Source organism: Meleagris gallopavo, chromosome 21 (assembly GCF_000146605.3).
Source record: "Meleagris gallopavo isolate NT-WF06-2002-E0010 breed Aviagen turkey brand Nicholas breeding stock chromosome 21, Turkey_5.1, whole genome shotgun sequence".
Taxonomy (NCBI): Eukaryota; Metazoa; Chordata; class Aves; order Galliformes; family Phasianidae; genus Meleagris; species Meleagris gallopavo.
In genome coordinates, this window is record NC_015031.2 from 506,152 (window position 1) to 531,427 (window position 25,276).

The following is a 25,276-nucleotide window of genomic DNA, read 5'->3' on the forward strand; positions in this document are numbered from 1 at the left end:
TTGCAACGAGGGTAAACGGTACAGCCGCCCCCAGCCCCCAAAAGAAAAATTGCGGAGGCGGGAAGCTCTGTCTAGTATTTTTATTAGATTTCATTTCCAATATGCCTGTATTGGAAGATTAGGAGACAAAAAAGGCACAAACTCACATTGAAAGAAACAACGAGATCATCTAACCCATTTCTACGAAGTGTGTGTTGCCAAAGGAAAGAGCACAATGAACCGATGGGGGGAGGCCCAGCGGGGATGAACCCAGAGGGGTGCAGCGTGGGGGGCGACGGGCACCTCTGGCGCACCGACCAGACCCAGGCTGCAGCGAGGTTCCTGCCCCAACCCGACCCCACGCAGCAGGGATCGGGGCACAGCACAACCACGGCCCCAAAGCAGAGCAGCAGCCCAGTGAAACACCTCGGGGACACGGCGGGTTAGGGGGGGCCTGTCCAAAATCCATCACAGATACAGCAACCACAGCGCCGCGGCACCTTCGCTCTGCTCGCCCGTGGGATCCAAGCATTGAGAGTGGAAGGTACTTACAGGATTTGTCTGTCCTCAGGCTGAGGGATGCTTGCGCTTGGGATTAAATTAGAAGGAAAAAAAAAAGCAAAAGGGGAGGAGTGTGACAGGAAGAGTCAGGTTGGATTTCTGCATTTTTTCCCAGTTTTGCCACTAATCAGGAAAGCTTTGTGTAAAAGCTCTTACGATAAAATCAGAGGATCAAAAAAGGATTTCAGGGTGGAATGTTACAATCTGCTTCCACGGCGATTAGTGGCATCAGATGGAAAGCCTCTTGGGTAACACAAATTTAAAGAACAAGCGTGCTGTGTATTCTCAGGTTGTCCTCAAGTGCAAGAATCCCTCAGCACGTAAGCGACAAACATCAACAAAGTCAGTGCAGAAATTCTCAGTTAAAAATATTTTAAGCTGAAGAAACTTTAAAGCGGGGCCTACGGTCCTGGAATACTTCTGGAACAGCTACAGGAGATGTCATGAAACATCCTGGTCCCAAATAGCCTTACAGATTAAAATTTAGTATCTTCATCTATTTTACAATAAATTTTAGTTCTGCCTGGTGACATTGCTAAAAATCCCTCACCCCTCCCCACCCCGCAAAGCCATGTGAGGTCACTGAGAAGAGCCTGCCAGAGTTACTGGTACAATTCAGAGCTTATTGCACTTAGACATGAGTAAGGCAAAATAACAAACTAAAAATAAAGGGATAAACTGCCCCCTCCCCAGAAACCAGAAGCCATCCTCTCCCTCCAGAGCATGCACCATCTTCCCTCGCACCAAAACCAGGCCAGATCCTGGCACATCCCTGCTCAGCACAGCCCTGGGTTATTGCAGGAGCTCCTGCTTACAGGGACACGAAGGGCTGAAGGAGCTGGAGGTACTGCAGAGTGCCAAACAGACTTCTCAAGAGTGGCAGTACACCTGTGTCTGTTTGACATTCTGTATTCCCTGTCAGTGCTGCCAAATACAGAAGTGGAAGATAAAGCTATTCTTGGGAATAAATAAAACCAAATATTGGGCCTTACGCATAAGCAAGGAAATTCATGTTTTCTCATATGTATTTAATAAAGCAGCATTTCTTTGATTCTGTTCTGCTTATTTGATTGTCTAAAGCTGATATCAACATACAGATAGTTACAGTAAGTATTTGAGTTCGCTGAATACCCAGAGCTCTTCACATCAGTTAGCAGTATCCTCTGCAGTTTATAACAACTGACAGATAACTTGGGAAACAACTGCAGGTCTCTCCTAAGTTGCTTTTCTACAGCATGAAGAGAGATGCTTTAGTCTGTCTTGCAATGGGAAGAGTATTATTGCTGAGCAGAACCACTGACCCAGGCACCTGAATGCATTCAGATACCACAACTTCACTTGCACATCAGCTTTTTGCTACATTTCAATTTGTCCAGGGAGAATCACACTATTATTAGTCAAAATAATTAAAGTTTTTTTCAGTTACAAGAAATCTTAAGTAAAGAACAAACCAGGAAGTTGCAACATATGTCAGGCAACTTTTTGTAATTATTCTGTAAGACTGACACACACAGCTGAAGGACAACGTAGCTACAGGGCCAGAGAGACCAGGTATCACTACACTGAAGTTCAACAGTCACCTGCTGAAGGCCCTAGCATGGAGATGCTGAGCACAGGCTTCTAATCAGTCTTGAATTCTTGTGTACCAAGACAGAACAAAGTAATGCCGTGCAGAAGCCACATGTCATGATATATTCATCGCAGACCAAGAACTATATCTGGCTACTCCTGATTATGTATTCAGATCACATGCCATTAAATTTGCTACCCTGGGAGCAAGGGTTAGAGTCTATCATTTTATGGAATACTTTTGCACTCTAAAATGCTGACAGTTTCCCTCTCCAAACAGACATTCAAAGAATGGTGAAGGCTGGGCAGAACAAAGGTGGCAGTTTATCCCAGTTGGAAAAAATAATAATAATTAATAAAAAAAAAAAAATACTAAGTCACCACATCACAAGACTATTTTAGCTAAAAATGTCACTTGGAAATCAAACAGGGCCACATGGAAATTGGTCTGAACACAATGAAAAAAGGAGGGAGGAGTCGTAAATACAGCGATCTCTAAATCACACGTCTCCAAGGAGCTACCTCCTTCATACACGTGCTAACATTGGAGTGCTTGGTACCAGACGGTCTATTTGCTCACAATATTAAAGGGCATCTAGAATTAGCTATGGGAGATTTAAAATCGCCTGCCGATTGGATATAGAAAGGCTTGATCCAGAGATGGTCCGTCAGTCAAACAGTGTGGATTCCCCAGGCCTTCCTGATGACTGTCTTGCAAACTGAAGTAAAGAGAGAACAGGAAAACATTTTAGAGCTACTTTGGAAGTCCAGTTTTCCACATGAAGAGGGAGACTGACTCTTCAGAAAGCAAATGTGAGACACTGTCACCAGTTCTGTGCCCTAGCACAGGTTCAACATCCTCAGCACTGCTTATGAGTTGTAACCCAGCACAATGCTTACAATGTTGACTAGTGATTTGGCCAGCAAATACAAATTCAGGTATGCTCTCCAGTATTACAGCCTTGTCTCTCCCAGCTTAGCATATTCATAATGAAATATATGAAAAATCAGTAAAAAAAATTAAAACTGTCATTGCTTCTTCTTTCCCTGCGATGTGCAAGTGGTTGCTCTAAGCCTTGGTCCATTCCTAAACATTATTAAGATGCAGTGCCAGATACATACATTCTAAATGCATTTACAAGGGATTTGCAGTTCCTAAGTGCATTCCAAGTATTTGCAGCCACAACTTCTGCTTCAAGTCATGGAAACACGTGTATTACTGAAATAAGAACATCAATAGAATCTACAGAATGTTCCAGAACAGTTTTCTTATACTTCTCACCCAAATATTTCTTTAGAACATTCCTTTAGAATAATTCTGGAAGAAAACAAGAGTTTTGTCAAACTCTCTTGATACCTACAGTGCACAAGGAAGAAGTCACGTTAGTCATCTGCAGCTGTCATTCCTTTCACTGGATCTTTTTCTCTCATCTGAAAGAGGAAAAAAATATTCAAGTATTCATTCTCACATGATGCAATCTCTAAATTTATTGGTGTTGAAAAAGTTTAGCATCCCCTACTTTACGTGAGACTATTAATATCAAAGCATCACAAAACAGTTTTTGTGATTATGCACAACCAGGAACAATTTCTGTTTAAGTTGCAGGTCTGTTAGGGATCTGGAACCATCATCTAAAGGGAAGAATGAATGTGAAATTACCCTGAGGTGAAGGAAGGGAGTGGAGCGGTGTGGGACACAAATCATGGATCAATGGACTCATTAAAATCAAATTTGTGTTTCTCATGGTAAGGAACCAGAGATACACCCCCACTACCTGCTTAGAATACTTAGAGCTAAAAATGCTTTTAGTGAACTTCTTTTTGGAAACCAGGACAAACACATCTGTTCAGATTTAAGCAAGCACTAAAAGTATTAAAGTGATAAATAAATCATTGACACTCATACCCTCATTACCTGTGGGTCACTGTGTTTATTGGCCTAACAACAAGTTGAGAAGTCCCTAATGATTTGAAGGAGATGCCAGCACAACTGAGTCATAGCCAATTATTCAAACCACAAGAAGCATGACCTAAATAACAGGAGGACAATACACACTGTGCTATGACAATGCAACAGTCTTTCCTCTGCACTGGATAGAAACAGTTCCTCACACAACCCACACGTGCCCTGTTTTTCCACTGACCTCATCCAGCTGTCTCTTGGTCTCATCCTCCATCCTACGGATGTCCTCCATAGTCAGATCAACCCACTTATCAAGCCAGCAAAAGAGCTGCCGATGGAAGTTTGTGAAGAGACGCTTTTCTTGCTGCAAAAGGAGGAGGAATAAAACACACAAGCAAACTTATTCATAAGGCAATTAACATGGATCTACCTAGATCTTAACTTTCAGAGATGCATTCACTGAAGAACCAGTTCCCTAACCTACCTTTCTACACAGCCACCAAAACTGGAGACTGGTGCTCAGTTTTATTTGTTTTAAACAGAATATTTAGAGCCTTGAATTCCTCACAGAAATGCACTTTTTTTTTCAAGCCTAGGCAGCAGCCTACACAGTGCCTTGAAAAAATTAGTGAACGCTTTACTAGTTTCCTTTGATTTGATGGCATTGTTTTGACTGAATGAAGCACTTTAGGCTTGGCTTACTCAGAATAAGATAGTTGGCCTGAAGGAGCATAAAAAAGGGAAACAGAATAAAAGTAATTGCTAAAAACTAGAGGTTAGCAAGTACAAAGGGTTGGCATGCGCCTACCTTGCTTTTCTGTTTTGCAGTGACCTCCCCCAAAGCCCTCTAAACAATAATGTTTTCCACAGCTGAAACCCTTTCAGCAGAAGTAACTGATGTGTACAAGCTGCTCCAAGTTAGGAGCAATTATTGGCATTTTACAGGAGATAAGTTAGGCAGGACTACTGCTAGATAAGGGCATATAATGGCTCTTGGAAAGCTCTCATTAGGGAAGGACACTTCAGCTTTACCAATTGTAGTTTCACATTTGATAAACTGATCAAAACCAATTTGTTCAGGGCTTTTGTCACTGATACTTGAAATCCTGCAGCAGTGTGATCATTCCCCTTTAGTGAGCATGGATTCCTGCCTTTGCAGAAGCAGTACTGTAGTTTATCAACATTAATTACCAAGGAGTCACTAGAATCTGAAGTCACAGGCATTTCATGAATATGGATGACCACACCCTCCAATTCCAAGGTCTAGAATTTCTAGCTGCAGTTCATGGCTTATGAACTCTTCTACAGAAAAAGCTCTTTTCAGGATACTAATTATTCATATTTTAAGTTAATGAAACTTCCAACCATCTGCTTATTTTTTAAACACAGATTCTTCAAGCAGCAGAATGGTAACGGAAAAAGATGTTGAGAGCTCTATAACTTGCCAGAAAAAACCTCAGCTGATTAAGGTCAGATAACTGAAGCTGTAACCATTTCACAACAAAGTCTTGCCCGTGAGCAAAACAGTTCAATAAACAATTCAGATAATTATCAACTAACCTTACCTGTGCATTAGCTACAAATTTAATCCAACTGATTGCAGTGTATCAAGCAAAGCCTTGACTATATCGCTGAGGTGAATGCAGGTTTCAAGCTAGTATCTCCTGGTAGACTGCACTATTAGAGCAACCTGAGATGCTAAAGCAGATGGGAGATGAAACATCTAATTTCCACATCTCTCTTCAGCACAAAGCTCACTTACCTTCTGTATAAAGTTCTCAATCTTATTTTGTAGACCCCACCACTTGAACTTGACTGTTACCAATTTGTAAGCACACATGTATGGACAATCTGTCTGCTTCCCCAGCTCCTTCTGCAAAGATACAAAGACAGTCATTCAGGACTCAGGTCAAATGTTTCCAGGAAAGCAGCTCCTTCAGACATAACCTACAATTCCTCACAATCATCTTGCAACCTTACACCTTCACTGTCTTTTCACAAGCAGTTTTTTGCTCATCCTTTTTGCAGTATACCCAGGAGCACAATGAAAATAAACCCCAGTTACCTCTACAGGTAGACTTCCCTCCATTTTGAAAAGAGATCATTACTTCCTCTCCTTTGTCCACTATTTTTTTCTCTATTAAATTTGTGACTTACAAATCTTCACCATTATGATGTGGCTACTCCATTTCCTTTGTCTTTTGACAAAGTCCCTATCTAAAACTTTTTGGGAACCTATGCAGATGGCATGAGCTGGGTCATCCACACAATCATGAAGCCTTAAAAAAAAAAACCAAACAACTCCACAGGGTTGGTAAGGCTTTCCTACTTTCTGTTACAGAAGCTGTATACATTCTTCCCAAGCAGATCATATCAATCATATCAATCCCAACTTCTGTTCTGCGTGCATACTAGAGATTAGGCTTGCACACCTGTAGCTCCTCACATCCCATCTAAAGTCCCTTTTAAATACTGGTATCATATTTGCCCAAATAGAGTTTCCAGATTACAGGAATTTAAGAGAAAGGTTGAACATTGCTGCTCATAACTCAGCTACTTCATCCTTGAATTCTCCTGGCTGAACTCTTGGGCTGAAGAACAGACAGCTCTGGCAATTTCTTAGAACTTATTTTATTTGCACCAAACTGTTCCATTTCCTTTAACATCAGAACAGGTTATCAGCTGAAGAGCACTTCATTCTGCGCAAGTGAAATCAAACACACAACAAACATATCCAACTGGCCCCAACCCCCAGCATAGAAACAAGCAAACTGCTATGATTCCTGAAGTCATGAACAACATACCTTCCAGTTGGGACCCAGAGGTCCACGTCCAGTCTTGACAGATTTAAATTTTGCTGGATCTTCCTCTGCCTTGTAATCCTATTGGACAGACACACAAGATTAAACAAATCACCCTGCCCACAGTCACACGGGATGTATTTTTCAGGTGGGCAAAGATTAACTTCTAGCTGCTTTCTCAAGAGCTTCTGTTTTCAAACTTTAACATCAGGTCAGGCACTCTTCAAGAAAACACAATTCTTCCCCTTGTGCAGTGTCCTAGATGTACGTGAAGAAGTGATACTGAACCAAAATGACCTTTGTAAGAACTCCTTGTAGTAACACCAGCAGAGGATAAGCAAGCTCACAGGAGCTTTCTTATTCCTGTAATTGCTTTTCTTTGGAAACTAAATACAACTGCTGCAAGATATAGTTATGCACTCCAGAGCTGTGGTATCCAGTATTTTTCACAGCACCATGAGTATGATGATCCTGTGTTGCACACTAGGTAACAAGCACAGTTAACCTCACAACCACTACAAAAAAGAAAGAGACATTAGTTATGCCTCCTGTTGCAGAGCAAATGTTTTGCAGCATTCCCTTCATCCACACTGGATTAAGACTGAGGTGTGTATCCGATTCCTACCTCCATGTCATCTGAAATGAAAACAAACTCAAAGCATCATCTGTTCAGTGCAAGAAGTGACAAACCAGTAGCAAGAGTCTTCTGCTTCATGTAAACTCTTGTTTGCTCTCTGACAGCACTGAATTCAGAGTATTTTGTATTTGCAGATATGCCTAACCTACTGGAAATCAGATGCTATTTATGTGCTTCCAATTCATTTCTATTGGAAAGAAAAACTAAAAATACTGGATGTGCTTTAACACTCAGAGGCAACTTTGTGGGCAGGTAAATTCGCCATATTTGAAGTGTATTCAGAAATACTAATTAGGGAAACCTCAAACAGCATTCCATTTTTACACATGCTTGTTGTTTGGGGTTTTTTTGACTGTTTTCCTCCAGTAGAGTACAGAAACATCCATTAGCTTATTATAGTCTCCACAGTGATTCTTTCAACGAAGAATTAGCTATTTAATTTCAAGACACCAGTGTGAAGCCATAGGTCAGTTTCAAAAAGGAAACGGTTTAAACAAGATGCTGCATAGAAAAGGCAGTTCTGTTTTTTTTCTTGTTCAGCACTGTAATCAGCTGCAGAGCTGTAAAACTACACATAATACACTGTTACATGTACTACAAGGCCAAGCAACAGATTTTACAGACAGCCTGGACAACGCTTTCAAAACAACTCTTCTTCTAGATTGCTTTAACATGTTTAAGGAATGCCTTTCCTTCTCTTTTTTCTTCTTATTTGTCCTGTAACCTGCAACCACCCCAAGGAACACAGTTTATACATTATCCCTCTTTTTAGCACAAGGCCTCCCACACCAGGGAGCTCTTACCCACCTACCGTACCTTGGGAAGTACTTGAGATCGATCAGCAATATCTATGTAAATAGCTTCTACATTCTTCCATACATCTGGCTCCAGTGTATGAACCTACAGCGAAAGCACGAGACTGATGTCATTGATTCAGTGACAACATTCCCACTCTGAGGCAATAAAAACCATATGGAGAGGCAGACATCGACTGCTCCTCTTTCAGGTACACACAGTAAACATTCAATATCTTGTAAGGAAGCACAGGTGTTCACATAGAACAAGTGTTTGGGGACAATTGAGCATATAAGCAGGAGTCTCTGCTTTGCTAGTGCAACATGCACTTCCAACCCAGGAGCACTGCTAATAGTTGCAAGCCTCTAATCTAGCAGGGAAAGCAGCACTGTGATATTAGACATGAATAAAATCCATGATACAAGTACTTACATTTTCTTGCGTTCCAAGATCTGATTTATGCCAGGTTTCAATTTTGATCAGGAAGTCATCCTTCATATATTCATTCTGTCATCAAAATAAAGCTTCTTGTTATCTTTGCATACATAACTGGTCTTCTTATTAGCTATGTAAGCAGCAGGAAAGTCAACTCAACGTGTTAAAACTTGACAGGAGTTTGACATAGGGAACATCAGGTTTAGCTGTAAATGCATCTTGTTTTTAGAAAAGCTGTTTGATAACGTAACAAATAACGTAAGATTAAATAAACCTCAAGTTGTTCAGTGAAAAAAAAAAAAGCTAAACTTCCATTGTTTTAATGAAATGTTTTGAGTTTTCCCCCTATGTATTAAGAGCTTTTATTTAAAGGGGAATTTCTGCTACTCTAAATACAATTTAGAAGAGATAACATTAACTAGGCAGAAATTGCCTTTTCAAACACAGTATTGCTTTAGCACTGAGTATATATTTGGATGCAATTCTTCAGTATTAATCTGATGCATTGACAGCTTTTCACACTGTGAAAGGAAGGGACAAGAAGCACAGTTTTCCCAAGTAAGCAAAAACACTTTCCATTTCTCATTATCACTGTGAGCAGAAAAGGATTTCCAAAAGTAACCCTACCCTCCCTCAAGGGATAGAAATAAAAAGAAGCCTCTGAAACACTCAGCATGTAAAAAGGAAATATCAAATTCAGAAGACAGATTACTTGGACATGATGCCACGACCTAGCTCCTCTTTTTCAAACAGTTTATTTGGGCAATGGTAAGTTCCCATGTGTAAAGTTAAGATTCGTTGTAGTAAAGAAGGATCTCTGTCCATTGTTATGAAGAGTTTGTGGATGTGCCACAGTTGGGAAGGTCTAACCTACGTGATTGTACAACAAAAGCTAAAATGCCTTTAGCTCAAGCTAAAGAGCTTTTTCTACCCAGAATGCTTCATTTCAGACATTACACATGCTTCCACAGATCATCAGTAAAAACAATACTTACTGTAATAACTGGTCCAAGAAATCAACACATGAAAAAGAAAGAGATACAGTACTTTAGTGAAAAAAAAAACCATGCAACAACCATCACCCTCCTCCCACTATCAGCAAAACAGGGACACTTCAGCTTCCCAACTTCAGCTTGAGCAGCAAACACTACGGAATTGAAAAAACAACCCTAGAAGTACAAATAAATAAATAAATTAAATAGTAAACTTCACCCCCCTCCCCTCTGGAAATTCTCAGACTTGGAGACACCCAGAAGAGCAGCAATTAATTATGTACTGCCACTTCTGCTCTCTGGAGTACAGCCAGCTGGATGAGAAGATGGAATAAGTTTGTTCAGCTGACGGCATTTTACCAATCCTTTCTCAGCTTGCAGATAAGAAACCTCTTGCAGTTCTGAAGTGAACACACGCTGGATTTCAGGCCAGAGCAGACCTCATCACTCCTGCACGCAGTAACCAGACCCTCTGCATCTCTACTGCTCGTGGTAACTGAGCTCCCTGGATAGTAAGGCTCAATTATTCAACACAGAATAGCAATTAAAGATCCTGTGACAGTCAGCATCTGTCCTACCTGGGCCATCAGAGTACGTTAACAATTCAACTCTAAGAATGTTTGAAGCTGGTGCTGAACTTTGGTGGTTTGTTCTGAAGTTTGACATGAAGACTTCACTAAGGAGTAATTTTGCTGTAAATACATTGTTTGAATTTATGACTTACTGCAGACAGTATCTTACCACCTATCACACACATCCAACTCTCCTTGTTGCCTGTGCTTGGGCCTTGGGCTGCTTTAAAACCCCAGCCCTTTGAAGTTGTTTTTTTTTTTTTTTACAGAAGGCTGATTAATTGGGTTGATTTGTTGGGGTGGTGAGAGAGGATAAGCAGGCAGAGCTGAAGCTGATTTTTAAAAGGCTGAATTTCATCTTAAAGAACACTTCACTCTCTCCTGCTAGTCCACACGAAACACTGAATAAACCAGCAATAATAAGCCAGAGCCTTCCCACCTTCCCATGACAGCCTGCTCTTCCACAGCTATGCAACATAATTAGCAGCTGCTTGAGAACAGATTTGTTTGCCTTCCTAATTTCTCCTCTGTAGGAAAGATTTCTCATTTGTACAGTGAACAAACAAATCTCTTCAGAAATAGCCATTAGAACTTAGATGCTCAAATTGCTACGAATTAGAGCCTGAACCTGAGGTGTCACAGCAATAGTGCCTATATATCCCAGCTTCACTTATAACCGTTGGGTTTCTTGACATTTGACCACAGAAAACTCATGCTGACACCCAAAAGAGTGGAACACATCAAATTGCTTTTCTAAAAGCATTTGAATGACACTAATATCTAAGTCAGACTGCAGGAAAGAATCCAAAACACCACCATTCTCCTTGGCACCAGCCCATGGTTACAACTATCAGGCATCCCTCACTTCATTTTTACTTAGTAAATGTATACAGCAACAATTTCATGTTACATTTGCTCAAAGGACCAAAACAAGGCTTCCATTCAAAGCACCTGAAAACAGCTCACTACAGTGCAAACAGCATGCAGAACTGCAGAAAGTTACAAGAGAGGCATTTCAGTTTCCTCAGTCTGCAGCACTTCTTTGACAACATATTGTATAATATGTGTATTAAAGTAGTAACAGCTTTTCTGAGGATATAGCACAAAATGTAAGGATGACCAACTTGTCTATTTAAAAAATAATACTGTGATGCACTATTAATAAAAAGTGCTGTTTTATTCAAACTTAAAGGGCTGCATGCAATGGCTAGTGTGCAAGTAAGCAGTGTTCCAGAGCACAGGATACTTATATTACCTTGGTGCAGAAGTAATACTAAGTCCTACACTGTCAAACCAGGTTTAGTTCTTCATGCACCCCTGGCTCTTAATCTTCAAATTCCACTGAGAGGACTGAAAGCCATGCTAGCTGCTGGCAGCCAGCACAGCGCTTTGTGTTGCACAAAGATTCACACGAGGCCATCACCACTGGCCTACAGCACAAATACCTGGCTGTACAATGACAGCGCTAAAGGCAGCCCACAACACACACATGGTGGTTTCTTCCCTCCTGCCCAGTGCTAGCAAGTGAAGGTTTCTGTAATATTTCTGAGCTTTTCTTGATTCATGTCATGCTGGCAGATACTCTAAACAGATTTTTCAGCCTCTGCATAAAAAACTGCCTTCTGCTCCAACCCCCACATCAATACATTTTCTATTTCATGTTATATGGGTGTTTATTACAGTTAAGGTTTTCTTATTTATTTATTCACTTGTTACACTGTTATTTCTAGCATACCAAAACCTAAAATTCTGTTGACTGCGATAGGAAGTTTTGAATGTGACTTTGGTATGGCATTTCTTTCACTTCAGTGGAATTTTAGCAGTGTGGAATTGCAGAAGCAGCTAGGAGTAAGAAAACATGATAACTCCACACCTTTGTATCAGAAACAGGTGGAGAAGAAAAGGAGGAGGGGAATACAGATGAGTATTATGTCTAACAAAAAAATCTATTGAAGTCTACTTAGATCTACTTTTACGGTTTCAAGAATTTGAAAGAACTGTTCGAGTTTAAAGCAGTTCAGTGTACTTGGCATGGAAATAAACTAGGTACCTAATAGCTAATTTAAGTAATATGCAGAAAGGAAACCCCATAAAAGTGAGAAAGCTGGGTTGCAAATAAATGTGCTTCGACATAATGAACAATGAGAGACGTTAAAACCTCATTCTGCAGTTGATGGCAGCAACTGAACTTCATTTGAAACATTCATTCCACTGTCACTGCTGTAGGTAAATTCTTGTACTGAAGTAATACTAACCTCCCCCACCACAAAGCTTTTTCTTTCTTTTAAAGCAGTTCATTTCAAATTATTTTAAGTAAGTTGCTGAAAAAGAATATATGTTTCTATACTGAGTTTCAAGAACAGCTGGAATTTTTAAGCTTACTGTTCCCATTGCAATTGCATCTCTGCCAAATTGCAGAAAATGCATCCTTCAAAGATACAATCATAAGTTTGGAGACAAAGTTAAAGTTGCAAGTCCCACAGCAGCAACAGTCTGAAAAACATCAGTGGTCAAAGATTGCAGCTGCCAACTTCAGTGAGTAAATAAAACATCCCAGCACTTTGCACAGCTCCAAGAGCCTCAACCCAGAGTTACAACGTACACTTGCTAGATGATCTTTGGATAAGTGTCAAGGTCCCACCCTTAAAGCAACTGTAGCATTATCTGTTCATCCTTCGCTAATCTTAGATCCCACAGTTAAGAAAATACCAACTACGTGACACCAAACTGCACTGAAGAGACAATCAAAGTCTTCCCTGTTTCTCCCTCGCATCTCTTTTTTTTTTTTCTCTCCATTTTTTTCCACCAGGCTATGCTGTGCTTGAGTACAGAAGAGCTCCTCATACATCCATTTCATTAGTGTTGCACAGTTGTTTCTTTGGTAGGAATAACGCCCCTTTCTTGGTCTGCTCTTTTCCAGTACTGAAATGTATACACACTGTCATTCATTAGCAGCACAGCACACATGGAGCTTTCTTTCAACTCTGCAGCCCTGTATTTTGCTTTTCCTGACCACAGAAGGGATGTAAAATATAGAAATCTAAAATCTGAAATGCTTTCCCCTACTGACTGCCTCCTTCCCTCTTCCTTCCTACCCACCTAAAACCAACCAACCAAAAAAAGACCCAAAAGCCAGTAATCCACAGCCCTTCCCCACACACTCACCAGTTCTGCAGTAGGGATAGGCATTCCATGCTTTTTCATGTATATTCAGAGCTCCTTCAGGGGCCAACATTCTCACAAATGTTGGCACTTTGCTGCAAAATTTAGAAACAGGAAGAAAAGCTTTGATGAGAACTGCATGCAGCAAGAGCTGTGGCCCAGACACTGCAAGATGTGCAGAACATGACCAGAAATACAGATCCTAGAGACTCATACACTGCTAGAACTGGTGGGGTTCTCCTCAGCCCAGTGCTGTGATTTCCAGAGACTGATGGCTAGGTTAATTTAAACCTTATTTACATAAGAAAGGAAAAAAAATATATATATATAGGCTGAACACAGGTTGATATCTAGGAGGCATTTACCTTTTGTCAAATTGAAGTACCAAAATACTGGGTACCAGAATTCCATTTGCTTTAAAAAACAGATAGATTTTCTTGGGGACAACAGCCACAACTGCCTACAGCAGCAGGTGGGTGTTCCAGCAATGCTCTCTTCCAGCTGTACTGTCTGCCAGCTGTTGTTACCTTATTTCCATGCCCTTCGGCCCTTATAAATTCTATAGTTTATACAGTTGCTGCAATCCCATCCCATCTTCCTCCAGTTGCTTTTGCCTTTTAATCCTGCTTGCCTCTGGGAATGTTTCACATACCTCTGTAAGTGGTAGATCTTGTGTGTGTACTGCCCACGCTCTCCATCTCTCTCATAAGGTTCATTCACCAGGACCTCTACTCCTTCACCTCCACCAGTTTCATTTTTACTGGCTTCTGCCACAGAATACAGCTGTCCCACCTGATACTAAAGAAGTTAAAGACATGTTATTGTAGTTGCTGTAATACAGCAGAAGTTATAATAATCTTACTAGAAATAGTCACGGATAAATTTGTTTTCTTGGGAGAAGGCAGGGAAAAGGACATCCAGCTGTGTGCCCAGACAAGCATCTCATTTCATTTCATGTTGATATAAAAAACCTGAGTGGTAGTAAGGAGAAAAGCACTGCTGATAAGAGAGCTACCTTTAACCCTTAAATCTCAAACTCAGAACCAACACAAATTTAGGAAAATATAAAATGGATGAAAGGAGCATCAGGACAACACTTAAAGAAAATATAGGAGATATCAGCATACTTTTTTTTTTTTCTTCATGCTTTGGCACACAGGTGTCCCAATTGTTCAAGTCAAAAGGAGAATAATACACTGACAGTCCTAAACTAATAAACACATTAATTTATCCCAAAGAATTCCATATGAATATTTTTTGACAAAATGGAGTGTAGGAGGGAAGGTAGGAAAGAACTGAAGACAGAAGACAAAAGGCACTTGTAGCATCAAATTTATGTCCTCTAAGATACAAATGTAAGATGTGCAAAGTTTCAGAGCCCAGAAGAGCTAAAGATGAGGATCCTGCAAATGCAATTCAGAACAACTAAGTTAGCAGCTTGAAATCAAGAGGTGCTCTGCACCAGAAAGGTTCCAGTAACATGCTACAACTTTTTAAGGCTGAATATGGTGAAATTACTCTTCTTAGCCCTCATGATATACTAATATACTTAGACCTCTCTTGTCAAAATTGACCCTAATCACATGGAGTCATTTGTCTTCGCTGAATATCCATTTCCCTTCTGAGTCTAGTTCAAACTCAGTTCTGTCAGGGCTTCCATAATAATGCATCTTCTTTCTTCTCCAAATCCAAATGATCTCTTATTTCAATTAGCAATCTCATTCTGAAAACTTTATTTAATGAAATAACTGAATCAAGTAGTGACCCACGGGACCCATGCTCTCACTGTACCCCTCCTATTTTTCCTACTAATTTTGTTTAGTGTAGGGTTTTGGTTTGGCTTCCTCTCTATGTCACACTTCCTATTAGTCAGGAGCATCAAGCCACTAACAGGGAAAGAACACCATTTCAACATACAGTAAAAATCATTTTTTAGCCACTTACAGACACTCTCTTGGCTGTATTAATTCTCAGAAATCACTCATACTACTTCCTGCTGTACAATCTCTTTCAGAAGAAGCATCCACATGTTTCAGAGGGAAGAGCAGAAGAAAATCAAGAATGTGTAGAAGAGAGAACGTTCTCCCATCCGCAGAAGATGTGAAGACCAATACACTCTTGCCTCTAGCTAAAGAGGATGTAGAGCTCAAAAAAAAAAAGTGCTGAAAAGAAGAAAATTCATGCAGAGCTTTTTGAAGAAAAGTCAGGTGAACAGACAAGGTCTGAGAATGAAGTTAAAACAAAAGGTCGAAGGGAAGTGCTTGAAACAAAAGCAGTTTTCAGAACGCAAAAGTGATCAAAACAACTGTTGCCAGTGGCAATATAGGGAGGCTGTGTGAATGGGTAAACCACAGAGATAGACATCAGAAATGCAGGGACAAAAAGAAAAAAAATCTGAAAACTTTACCACAAAGCAATGGAATGCTGCTTAGGCCTTCTCCCATCTCCCTAGAACAAGGCTGTGCAGAAAGAATCAGGAATGGCACTTAACACTATACAAGGGAACTCAAGCTGGAAAAGTGGAAAACTACTCAGAGCTGACAACCCAGAAATGCATCACTAGGCTGACACACCTTCAGGAAAAAGGAAGACACCTCCAATGGTTAAGTTTTATTGTCAGAGCATCTAAAATAAAAACAGAACCCAAGTTCTACAGCTTTTGTACCAACTAGTGCTAACAAAGGCTGTATTTCCAAGACAATGCTTATTCGTACTGGGAGAGTGGAGATATGCCAAAGGTACAGTGTTAGATATCCTGGCCTCAGGATCTGGAGCAGAGCAAAAAGTACATCAGAGGGACTTAAACAAGTGCTCTATGCAGACTCAGACTCACCACAGAAGCATATTAATTAGGAAATCTAACAGGTAGTCAGCCTATCAAGAGAAAGAAAAAAAGAGGAAAAAGCATCCATCCAATAAAAGTAGTCTATAGCAAAAGCAATCTACTGAGCACCTCCTCCTAGCTCAGAGCAACAGCTCTGCTGCATCTCTCCAGAAGGAGCAGGCCCAAGCTGTACAAGCACCCCTCACTTGGCTGGATGGTTCTTGCACTGACACCAGCAGATTGGGTTTCAGTCTGGATTTTGGATTGCAGTGTAACTCTCTGCCTTCTGACATTTCATGCACTACACTGCTTTCCTTATGACTTCCCTGCAGATGACCCACAGGGAACAGAATGCTCACCTTCCTCCAGAAGAGCAAAACATGAGAGTTGTGAAATCTTAGAAGTAAGTTGACTTAGTAGGGTAAAAGCCACACGTACACTTATGGAGAGGAGAACATGAGTTTAGAAACTACAGCACTAGAGGGGCAGACTGCTTTGCAGCAAGTCTCAGGACAGGTCTCCAGAGGCACAAACTAATTCCTCTTAGTAACAGTTTCTCATTCATTCCTTCTCCCTCTTAAATACGTGGGTCAAAGTTGAGACTCTAAGAGGATAAGCCTTTTGGTCTGGCATCTTCAACATTTAATCTCCACTGTTATTTCTGATCCTTTAATCGCATTGATAGAAGAGGAAAAGGCCCAGATAAAACTGTCCCAATGAACATCTGCTTGTGAAAATTAACAGAAAAATGGATTCTGGCTCCATGAAGAACAGAGCACCAGACAGACGTATCCTTTCAGCCCTGAAACATTTCTCCTGCAGGAAGTCACCTCCCTCAATGTGTGTCACATCACCTCTTATAGAGCAGACAGCATATCTTCTTCGCACCACATTTCATTCAGAAGGCTTGATCTCAATGTAGCCATCTTCAAGAACAGTTATTTTCCTGAAAGCAGCTTTGAAAACAATTAATAAATAAGAGTCTTTTGTGTTTGGCAAGCTCTTTCCCACGTGAGAGGAACAAAGAGGCAGCACAGAATGTGTACACACAGCTCTAATCCATACCAGCATTTCCAAGTGGCAGCTGGTGAGACACCCACACAGCAGCTCAAGATCTCGCTCTCAAAGTTGGCACTGTGCAACACAACGTTGGTCAGAGAACAGAAGAGTATAGGTAAAGACCTAAGATACAACAAGATATTTAACTTTTTTTTGTTCCTTGTAGTACAAGAATGTATAAAATAACACAGGAGAGCAGCTTGCAGCCTGCACTTATGCAGAACCAAATTTTGGCAGAGTTTCCTATCAGAAGACAGTTTGCTATGGTCTAACTCCTACACCCCAGCCTTCAAGTTTTAGTCATCACCAGGGACTCTCTTGCACTGTTTTATTCCCCATCGTAGCAGTTACATAGCTAACTATTTTCCACTGAACTCTAAATTTGTTAACACCTCTCCACGATCTTCCTGATCACTGCTTTTGTCTTGAATTCCTTACTATCAGTTAAGCTCCATTTGTTAGGGCTGAAAGGACTGAACAGGGAATCCTTGGCGTATCATGGAACACAGAAGACTGCCTCAGCCCTATTACAATGCCTTAAAGACACAACTGTTTTCATTCTCTGCATTATGTATGAGCACCATACTTCCAGCAACAATTTGCATGCTGAAGGAGTGAACTTCTCAGACCCTCAAATAAAAATTCCTCCTATTACATCTCCTAGAGACAGAAATGCTCAATGAGGAGCTGCACAGCAAAGAGCTACGACAAGTCTCCAGAGCCCTATTCAGAGTTCTGCAAGCAAGGAAATTATTGAAAGCAATAAAGTTGTAATATCTGTTTTGTAGTACAGACAACAGAGTAGTGACCAAGAGATGCACAGATGTATCAGCATCTCTCTGCACAGGAAGGAGAATGAAGAAACAGAGACCCAAAGCAGTAGTCATTCCTTCAATTAATATGGAAATAAACTTTCTTCTTAAGCATGCCTTTAAAACTACCATATGCTGCAAGTGCCTGTGCAAAGCTATGTGAATGTAAGAACTTTCTGCTTAGGGAACTGTTTCCTGAAACCTTGCCTGCAGATCACATGAGAACCACCAGATCTTGGAAAGGGAACACAGTAACAATATACGAGCTTGGGGAAAAATAGCATTTAGTAAGTTGTGGATTTTCCTCATCCCAGCATACTGAGGTGTTCCGTCTAGAATTCTCATTTCTTCTCTTCTAACTGTATTCGCACTGCATTTTACAGACTTTTCACTCTGCTCAACTCTCTGGAACTCCTTGGATCCAGAGGAAAGGAATGACCTCAGAGCATCCTCTGAGGAGGAGGCTGCAAGAGAGCAACACAATTACATACAGCCTGTAAACCCAGTTTCCACAGACGCAGCCTGAACACAAGGCTGAAAACACGCCTGGCACTGAACAGCTAGCAAGGGAGGGAAAAGAGCACAGCGAGGGACTCGCTTTAACTGGATGAAGTTTAATCCCAGTATCAGAGAACTCGGAAAAATCCTGTGCTGGGTTCCATCCAATCTAACCCCCTCAAAGAAACAATCTGTATACTGATGCTATAACTTGCTCATTACACAGCTTGATACCTAGAGGCATATCACTATGAGGCAGAGCTCCTGCTAAGGACTTCCATTTATCGAGCTCTGCAGTACCTTACCATTTAGACACAGCTTTCTTAAACACTTCCTCTGCCGATTGCAAGTTTGCATTCCTTGTTTACCTGCTGAAGTTTGTGTTAGCTCATCTTTTGTCAAGGACTTCCTCACACAAGCAGCATTCAGGCACAGCAGAAGATAAATATACATACCTAATACTTCAGTAAAGCTTCTGTTAGAATTGTTTGAAACAGAATCATGCAGAAAACATACAAGCTATAGGTATGGAATACACCACAGACAGAAATTTGGTATGTCCCAATCCTGCACCAAGATAATATGCAGACCTAAAATCATTTTGGTGACAAGCCTAGATTGCCATCAGCATGAGATGCCTTCCTGAGCCACAGGAATATGAAACTCAGCTTAGATGTTTTCTTTTTTTTACCAAGCAGTCTCATGGCTGCTGAAATACACTGCACAAAGTTCTGAAGTGTGCTCTGTCAAAATAGTATGGAACTGACAAATGAGTATGCTTAAAACAGTGCTGCCATGATCCAGCTTACCACTCTCTGTACCATATCCAGGGAAAACACAAACAAGAGTCCTGTTACTGCAGCTCCTCCTAAGAGTTAGAGCAAGCCCTTCATCAGGACTTGCAAAAAACACACTCAAAAGAAAACAGCAACAAGCTTTTCACAGTCAGATATCCTGCAAGAGCAGTGTTCAACATAGAAGAGGAAAGGGAAGCTGCAACACCCAGAGAAAAGAGCAGAGAATCAGCTACAGATTCTGCACAGCTATTCCTTGGCTAGCTTGGCAATCAAAATCACTGCCTGCATTATAAATGACATTTCTCCTTTCAATTAGAACTTTATATAAAGAACAAGAAAGCTTTCTTTCTGCAAGATCTAGAGAAGAGTTTTTAAAAGTGCTATGACATAGAGATACAATCTTTCTTTTGCTATACCACCCTCACAGAACAGAAGAATTGATTTCAATTCACAAAGAGCAACAAAAGAGTTCTAGGAAAACACAGACCAAAGCGTAATTAGTGTAATTTAAATTTGTATTAAAGCTTTCTCTTCACGTTAAAGAAAAAGAACAATTGCATTAATCAAAAGGAAACCACTTCAGAACAGTCTGACAAGTTGAGATTTATCATCATATCTGGATGTACTTTGTACCTCAGTCTTAAGAAATGAAATTATTTGATCGATACACGGTGAGTTAAGATCATACAGAAGTCCTGAAGTTGGTGTATCTGTTTCATGCGTTTTGCAGCTTTTGTTCAAACTGCTTTGATCACAAGTTTATTTACAGTCCTAGAGAAAGGAAGCAACAAGAAAAGGACTTACCTCCTCCACAGACACAGGCAGGATAACACGGCTGAAAGAGAATACAGAAACAAGAAAGTTAACAAATACAGCTGCAAAATTTAGAGGGCACATTTCTCATAGCAACAACCACACAGCTCTCCCCCCCCACATAACTCGAGTGTCCACTGAGTACCAGCACCCCTCGCACTTAATCCTTACTTTCAAGACTATTTATATAACAACCTCAGAGAAAATCACTGACATGATACAGCATAACTGCAATCCTACACTACAACTAGTAATAATATTTTACTACTCTGCAAGTCCATGCAGAATCAGAACAGTTGCATGCTCCTTCTCACCACATCCTTTCAGTAGTCACGTCTTAATCCTCTCCAAGTTGCTGATGGGCGTTGCTAAGTGCTTCAAGAGTTTTGTACAGATTTGTCTTAGTTACAAGTCATGGCAGGATTTGTTTATATGTTCTACCCCATAGGAAGGAACACCACATAGAGAAGTACATGGAAGGCTTTCTCAGAGCTGACTGCGAAGGAAGGCGCCGCCATTTCTATATATGAGTCACTGTGGTTTCCTGGACGCCTCTTTGAATCAACTGACTGAGTTCTGGCTGGTTTTGCTCTGTAGACTACTGTGATTTCTTGAAACTACAAGAATAAATCCAAACTCAAAGCTGACAGGTGCATGAACTTTAAGGCATTTTTATAAAAAGCTTTTCTTTTTCCTCTGAAATTAGATTTGAGTTCAACTTCTGCTTTCAGTAAGGATGATGTTGAAACAGGGAACCAAAACAAGGCACAGATATGAAATGGACACAGTTACTATGAGTAGAAGAAATTTCATTTCCTTCTGAATTAGGATGTATTGGGATTAGAATAAAAGTCCATTATATTAATAACTGTTTTTTGTTTTTTTTTTTTAAACACAACTGGTGAAAATTGAACATTTCTCCTACACTAAAGGAATGTTACCAGTAAGATACCGCAAAAGAAATTGAAAGAGGGGCAAAAGTTTAGAGATTTTGCAAGACTTCTTATGACAGCAACTCTTTATGCTGGCTGCACACTACTGTAGGAAGAGCTACTGAGAATTGCAGATGAAGTTCAGCATCAATAGAAGCTGAATAATACATTACAGGCATTCATTTTCCCCAACACATGGGGTAACAAGCCCCAAATACCATCACCAACATTTATCTTGGTGCTGCTATGGGAAAGCATCTGAAACTATCAGTTCAGTAGCGTTCAAAAAATAGATGAAACATCAGAAATTGAAGCACACTACATACACAAAAATAAATGACAGTTATGCCACTGTAATCTCCCATGCATCAGCACCTTGAATCCTGTATGTAGTCCTGGTCACCTCACCTCAAAGAAGGTACAGAACAAGTGAAGGGGGACAAAAAAAGATTATGTGAGATGGGAAAAAGCTTCTGTGTGACAACAGAGCAGTTGTATGAGGCCTTCATCTTAGGAGAAAGGACAGCCAGAGGGTTAAGATAAGGTAGAGTGTTACAGAGCCACGAATGGTGCTGGAAAGCGAATGGAGAAGGAATGCTTGTGTCTTACAACAGGAACCCAGGTCAGAATAAAAATCATTAGGTAACAGATTTTAAACCAATCAAGTGTACTTTGTTACATCATGCATATTAAGCTATGCGATTCCTTGCCAAACACAAGAAGTATAAGCAATTGTAAAATGGGATTGAAACAGTTCATGGAAGTTCATATGCCACTTCCTGGAAGGATACACTGAAGAATGATCACTCCACTCAATATACATTGTTTCCTACAAATATCAGCTAGAAGGCAAGATGGAACAGGATCTTCGGTCCAATTCAGGATGAAGTTCCTTACATAATGAGAAGTTTAAAATGGGAAAATGGCTTGCCACAAGTAGAACGTGCCACCAAACGTGGCACTGGTGAATTGGAGGATTAAAAGAGGAGGGATAGGATAAGCAAAGGTGAAAAAGCAAGGAGCGAGGAAGAAAAAGTGATGTTGGAATGGATTTCAAATAATGCCTTTTGAGGATCTGGCACAAAAAGACTGATGTAAGCTAATGGAATTTTATGTAAGAAACCAAAAAGCACCAGATCTGAATATTGTCTTATAGTATGATGTTCACCAATGGAGAAACAGAAACACAAAGAAGTTAAGTAGTTTGCAGCTTGTTTTGCCTAGCAAACAAAGAATGCAAGGGATGACCAACATTTATAGGTCATCAAGTGATAAAGGAGGAGGAAGAACTACTTCTTCTTCTATAGGGTCCAGAGAAAGAGCCTCCCAGGAGCAGCAGGAGGAACAAAGACTCCTCAGTCTGGGGCAGAGATGGATCAAATGATGAGAAATGATTATGGTGCGGTTGCCTGCCACACCAAGGGCAGGAAAATGAAGAACACTGAACATGCCTCCTAAATAAAAATATGCCTCAACTGACAGCAAAGGGAAGTTCTGCTACAGAGAAGGTCAGTGTTGTTATCGTCACTTCGCAGGAAAGGGAAGCAAGTCTCCATGCTCAGATTCTCCTCAAGGTCTTTGATGCAGTTTAAATCCAAACAGGGAGAGTATGCAAGCAGGCAAGACCTCAGCCACCATTTATGAACCTTGCAAGCAAGCAGACAAACAACCACAAAGCTTATCTGGAACATGGCTAGGTATAAACGAAAGATAAGCCCAAAAGACTATTAGGGCATCAAATGAAAACTTTAAAGCTACCACTGCACAACCATCAGTAAAAGAACCTGCACAGAAAAGACAGACGATGCAGACTGACAATAAAAGAGGTGACACCACTTTTTATTATACTGTTCTGTATCCACAATGTCTCCTCAAATACCTCTGGAGCACACAGAAACACCCTTTTGATTTAGTAGGGAGGGGTCACAGAGATGGAGGAATAATCTGCTTGGGTGACACACAGCTGCAGCTCACTTTTATTTTTATCACTTATGCTGGGTAGGCAGTGAGGTACCTGTATGTACCAGCAATAGGGAACGGCTTTGAGTATCCAGGTCATGTCAACACAAGTAGTTTCCATATGCCTTGAGCAACTCTTACCCAGAACATAAGATACAGTCTAAAAACACCTCTAATAGCATGCAAAATGGGCAACTTTTTACATGCAACGTCAAGGAAAACTAACAAACACCAGCACCAACAATGACAGCTCAGAACAGAGAACTGTTGGAGCTAGTTGGGCATCCCAAACAGTGAGGAATACATGCACGCATGTTTAAGCACAGTTCAACCTTGAGTGTCCTTAGAGCCATGTACATCTTAAAGACACAAAGAAGGCAAAGGAGAAAAAGAACAGGACAATACAGCTCAGATTTGGTGACCCTACTGAAAAAGAAAAAAAAAAAAAGAAATGGAAGCCTGTAAGAATAAACACATTTAGTAATTCCTGTCTTTTAACCTTCAGTCGTAATGTTTACTCTCCACACTTGATCTCTGGAAGAAGCAGAATAAAAGACCAGCAGGTATTTTGATCTGGTGGTGTAAATGATAATTCCAAGTAAAATGACTTTTGGAAGTCATCCTCACCAAAATTAACTTCTCATACACTCAGAAGTCTGAACATTTTAGGTACATATGTTCCATCTTTACCAGATGCCCTGTAGGCAGCACAGCTCACTGGCAAGTGAGCTTTACCGCAGTACAGGACGAGAAATTGAAACTCTAAGCAGAAGCATGAAAACAGATATATGGACTTGAACAGAAATAAACCAGACAGGTACTCTTAAAAGCAAAGTACCTTTACCAACTAAATTTATAGGAAAACATCCACAAAAAAGATGTTAGAGAAGACATTACTTCTCATGCATCTGAAAAAGAGTGCTCAGCTGTGGTTCTACCTGCTTGCACTACAGAAGGTAACACTGCCTCTGTGTTACACAGACCAGTCCTTGAATTCTACATCTCCACTGTTGGATAAAAATAGCAAGGGTTTAAAGATTAGCAAAAAAAGAGAAAGAAAAAAGAAAAAGTTAAGTCAAGCTTTAAGACAACTATAAGGATCACCACAATGTTCAATAGAGTTCTAACATTTAGATCCAGACCAGGTCCACGATCTGGTAAAGCTGCTCTAAGGAAGATACCATTGCATAGGTAAATATGTCTAACAGAAGGACTGAAAGCACATTTTATCATTAGGGTCACAGCTATCTTCCATAAGGAAAAGGGCAGAGGGGGAAGGATAGATGCAGGACAAGGGGAAATGGTTTTAAGTTGAGGAAGGGAAGATTTAGGTTGGATGTCAGGGGGAAGTTCTTTACAGAGAGAGTGGTGAGGTGCTGGAACAGCTGCCCAGAGAGGGTAAAGGCCCCGTCCATCCCTGGAGGTGTTCAAGGCCAGGTTGGATGGGGCGCTGGGCAGCCTGGTCTAGTATTAAATGTGGAGGTTGGTGGCCCTGCATGTAGCAGGGGGTTGGAGATTCATGATCCTTGAGTTTCCTTCCAACTCTGGCCATTCTGTGATTCTGTGGGGGGGAAGGGATGGAAGATGTGCAGCAGCAGGCACAGCCTGCAGACACCCAGCCAAAGTGCATCAGTCCAAAGGAGTCCACCGTGTCGGCATGCATAAAGACGCTGAACAAAAGACTTTGAAAGCAGCAGTGTGACTAATTGCCACACACCGCTGGGACGGATCCACCAGGCTGCCTTTTACCTCTCCTTTTCCACCTCCAGGCAGAAAATTGCAGCAGCCTCGGGGAACAGCAAGGTGAGGGCTGCACACCAAATATCCCGATGAGAGGCCGGGTCTCAGCTTGAGTTGTCTCAGCTGGAGTTGCTAGCTAGGCGCTAAAGGAGAGGAATGGGATAAAAACCAACTGGAGGGGGGGAAGGGGAGGAGGGAATCGCCAGCACCGCAGCATCCCATCGAAACGCCGTACCCAGCGGTGACAGACGGCACCAAAGGCCGCGGGGACACCCGCACCGCCGGCTGTGCTCCCGGGGGGGTTCACCGCGATCCGCCTCTCCCGTCAAGGCAGAACCGCAGCGATACCCGAGCGGAGGGCACCCCTCAGCCCGCCGTGACCTTCATTCCTTCATTCCTCCATTCCTCCTCCATTCCCGCCACCCCCGGCGGCGCC

General features: G+C 41.1%; 1 protein-coding gene across 1 annotated transcript; it reads right to left on the reverse strand.

The window, feature by feature from the left end:
* Positions 1-65: 65 nt before the first annotated feature.
* Positions 66-20,543, reverse strand: PITPNA (phosphatidylinositol transfer protein alpha). The gene is made up of 12 exons (XM_010721727.2): positions 20,524-20,543; positions 20,201-20,231; positions 14,059-14,204; positions 13,410-13,501; positions 9,676-9,683; positions 8,678-8,752; positions 8,267-8,350; positions 6,817-6,894; positions 5,775-5,885; positions 4,254-4,376; positions 3,471-3,540; positions 66-2,828 (listed from the first exon to the last, which is right to left on the reverse strand). The coding sequence occupies exons 1-11, from the start codon at positions 20,526-20,528 to the stop codon at positions 3,493-3,495; spliced, it is 801 nt and encodes a 266-aa protein (XP_010720029.1). The 5' UTR covers positions 20,529-20,543; the 3' UTR covers positions 66-2,828; positions 3,471-3,492.
* Between the last annotated feature and the right edge of the window lie 4,733 nt (positions 20,544-25,276).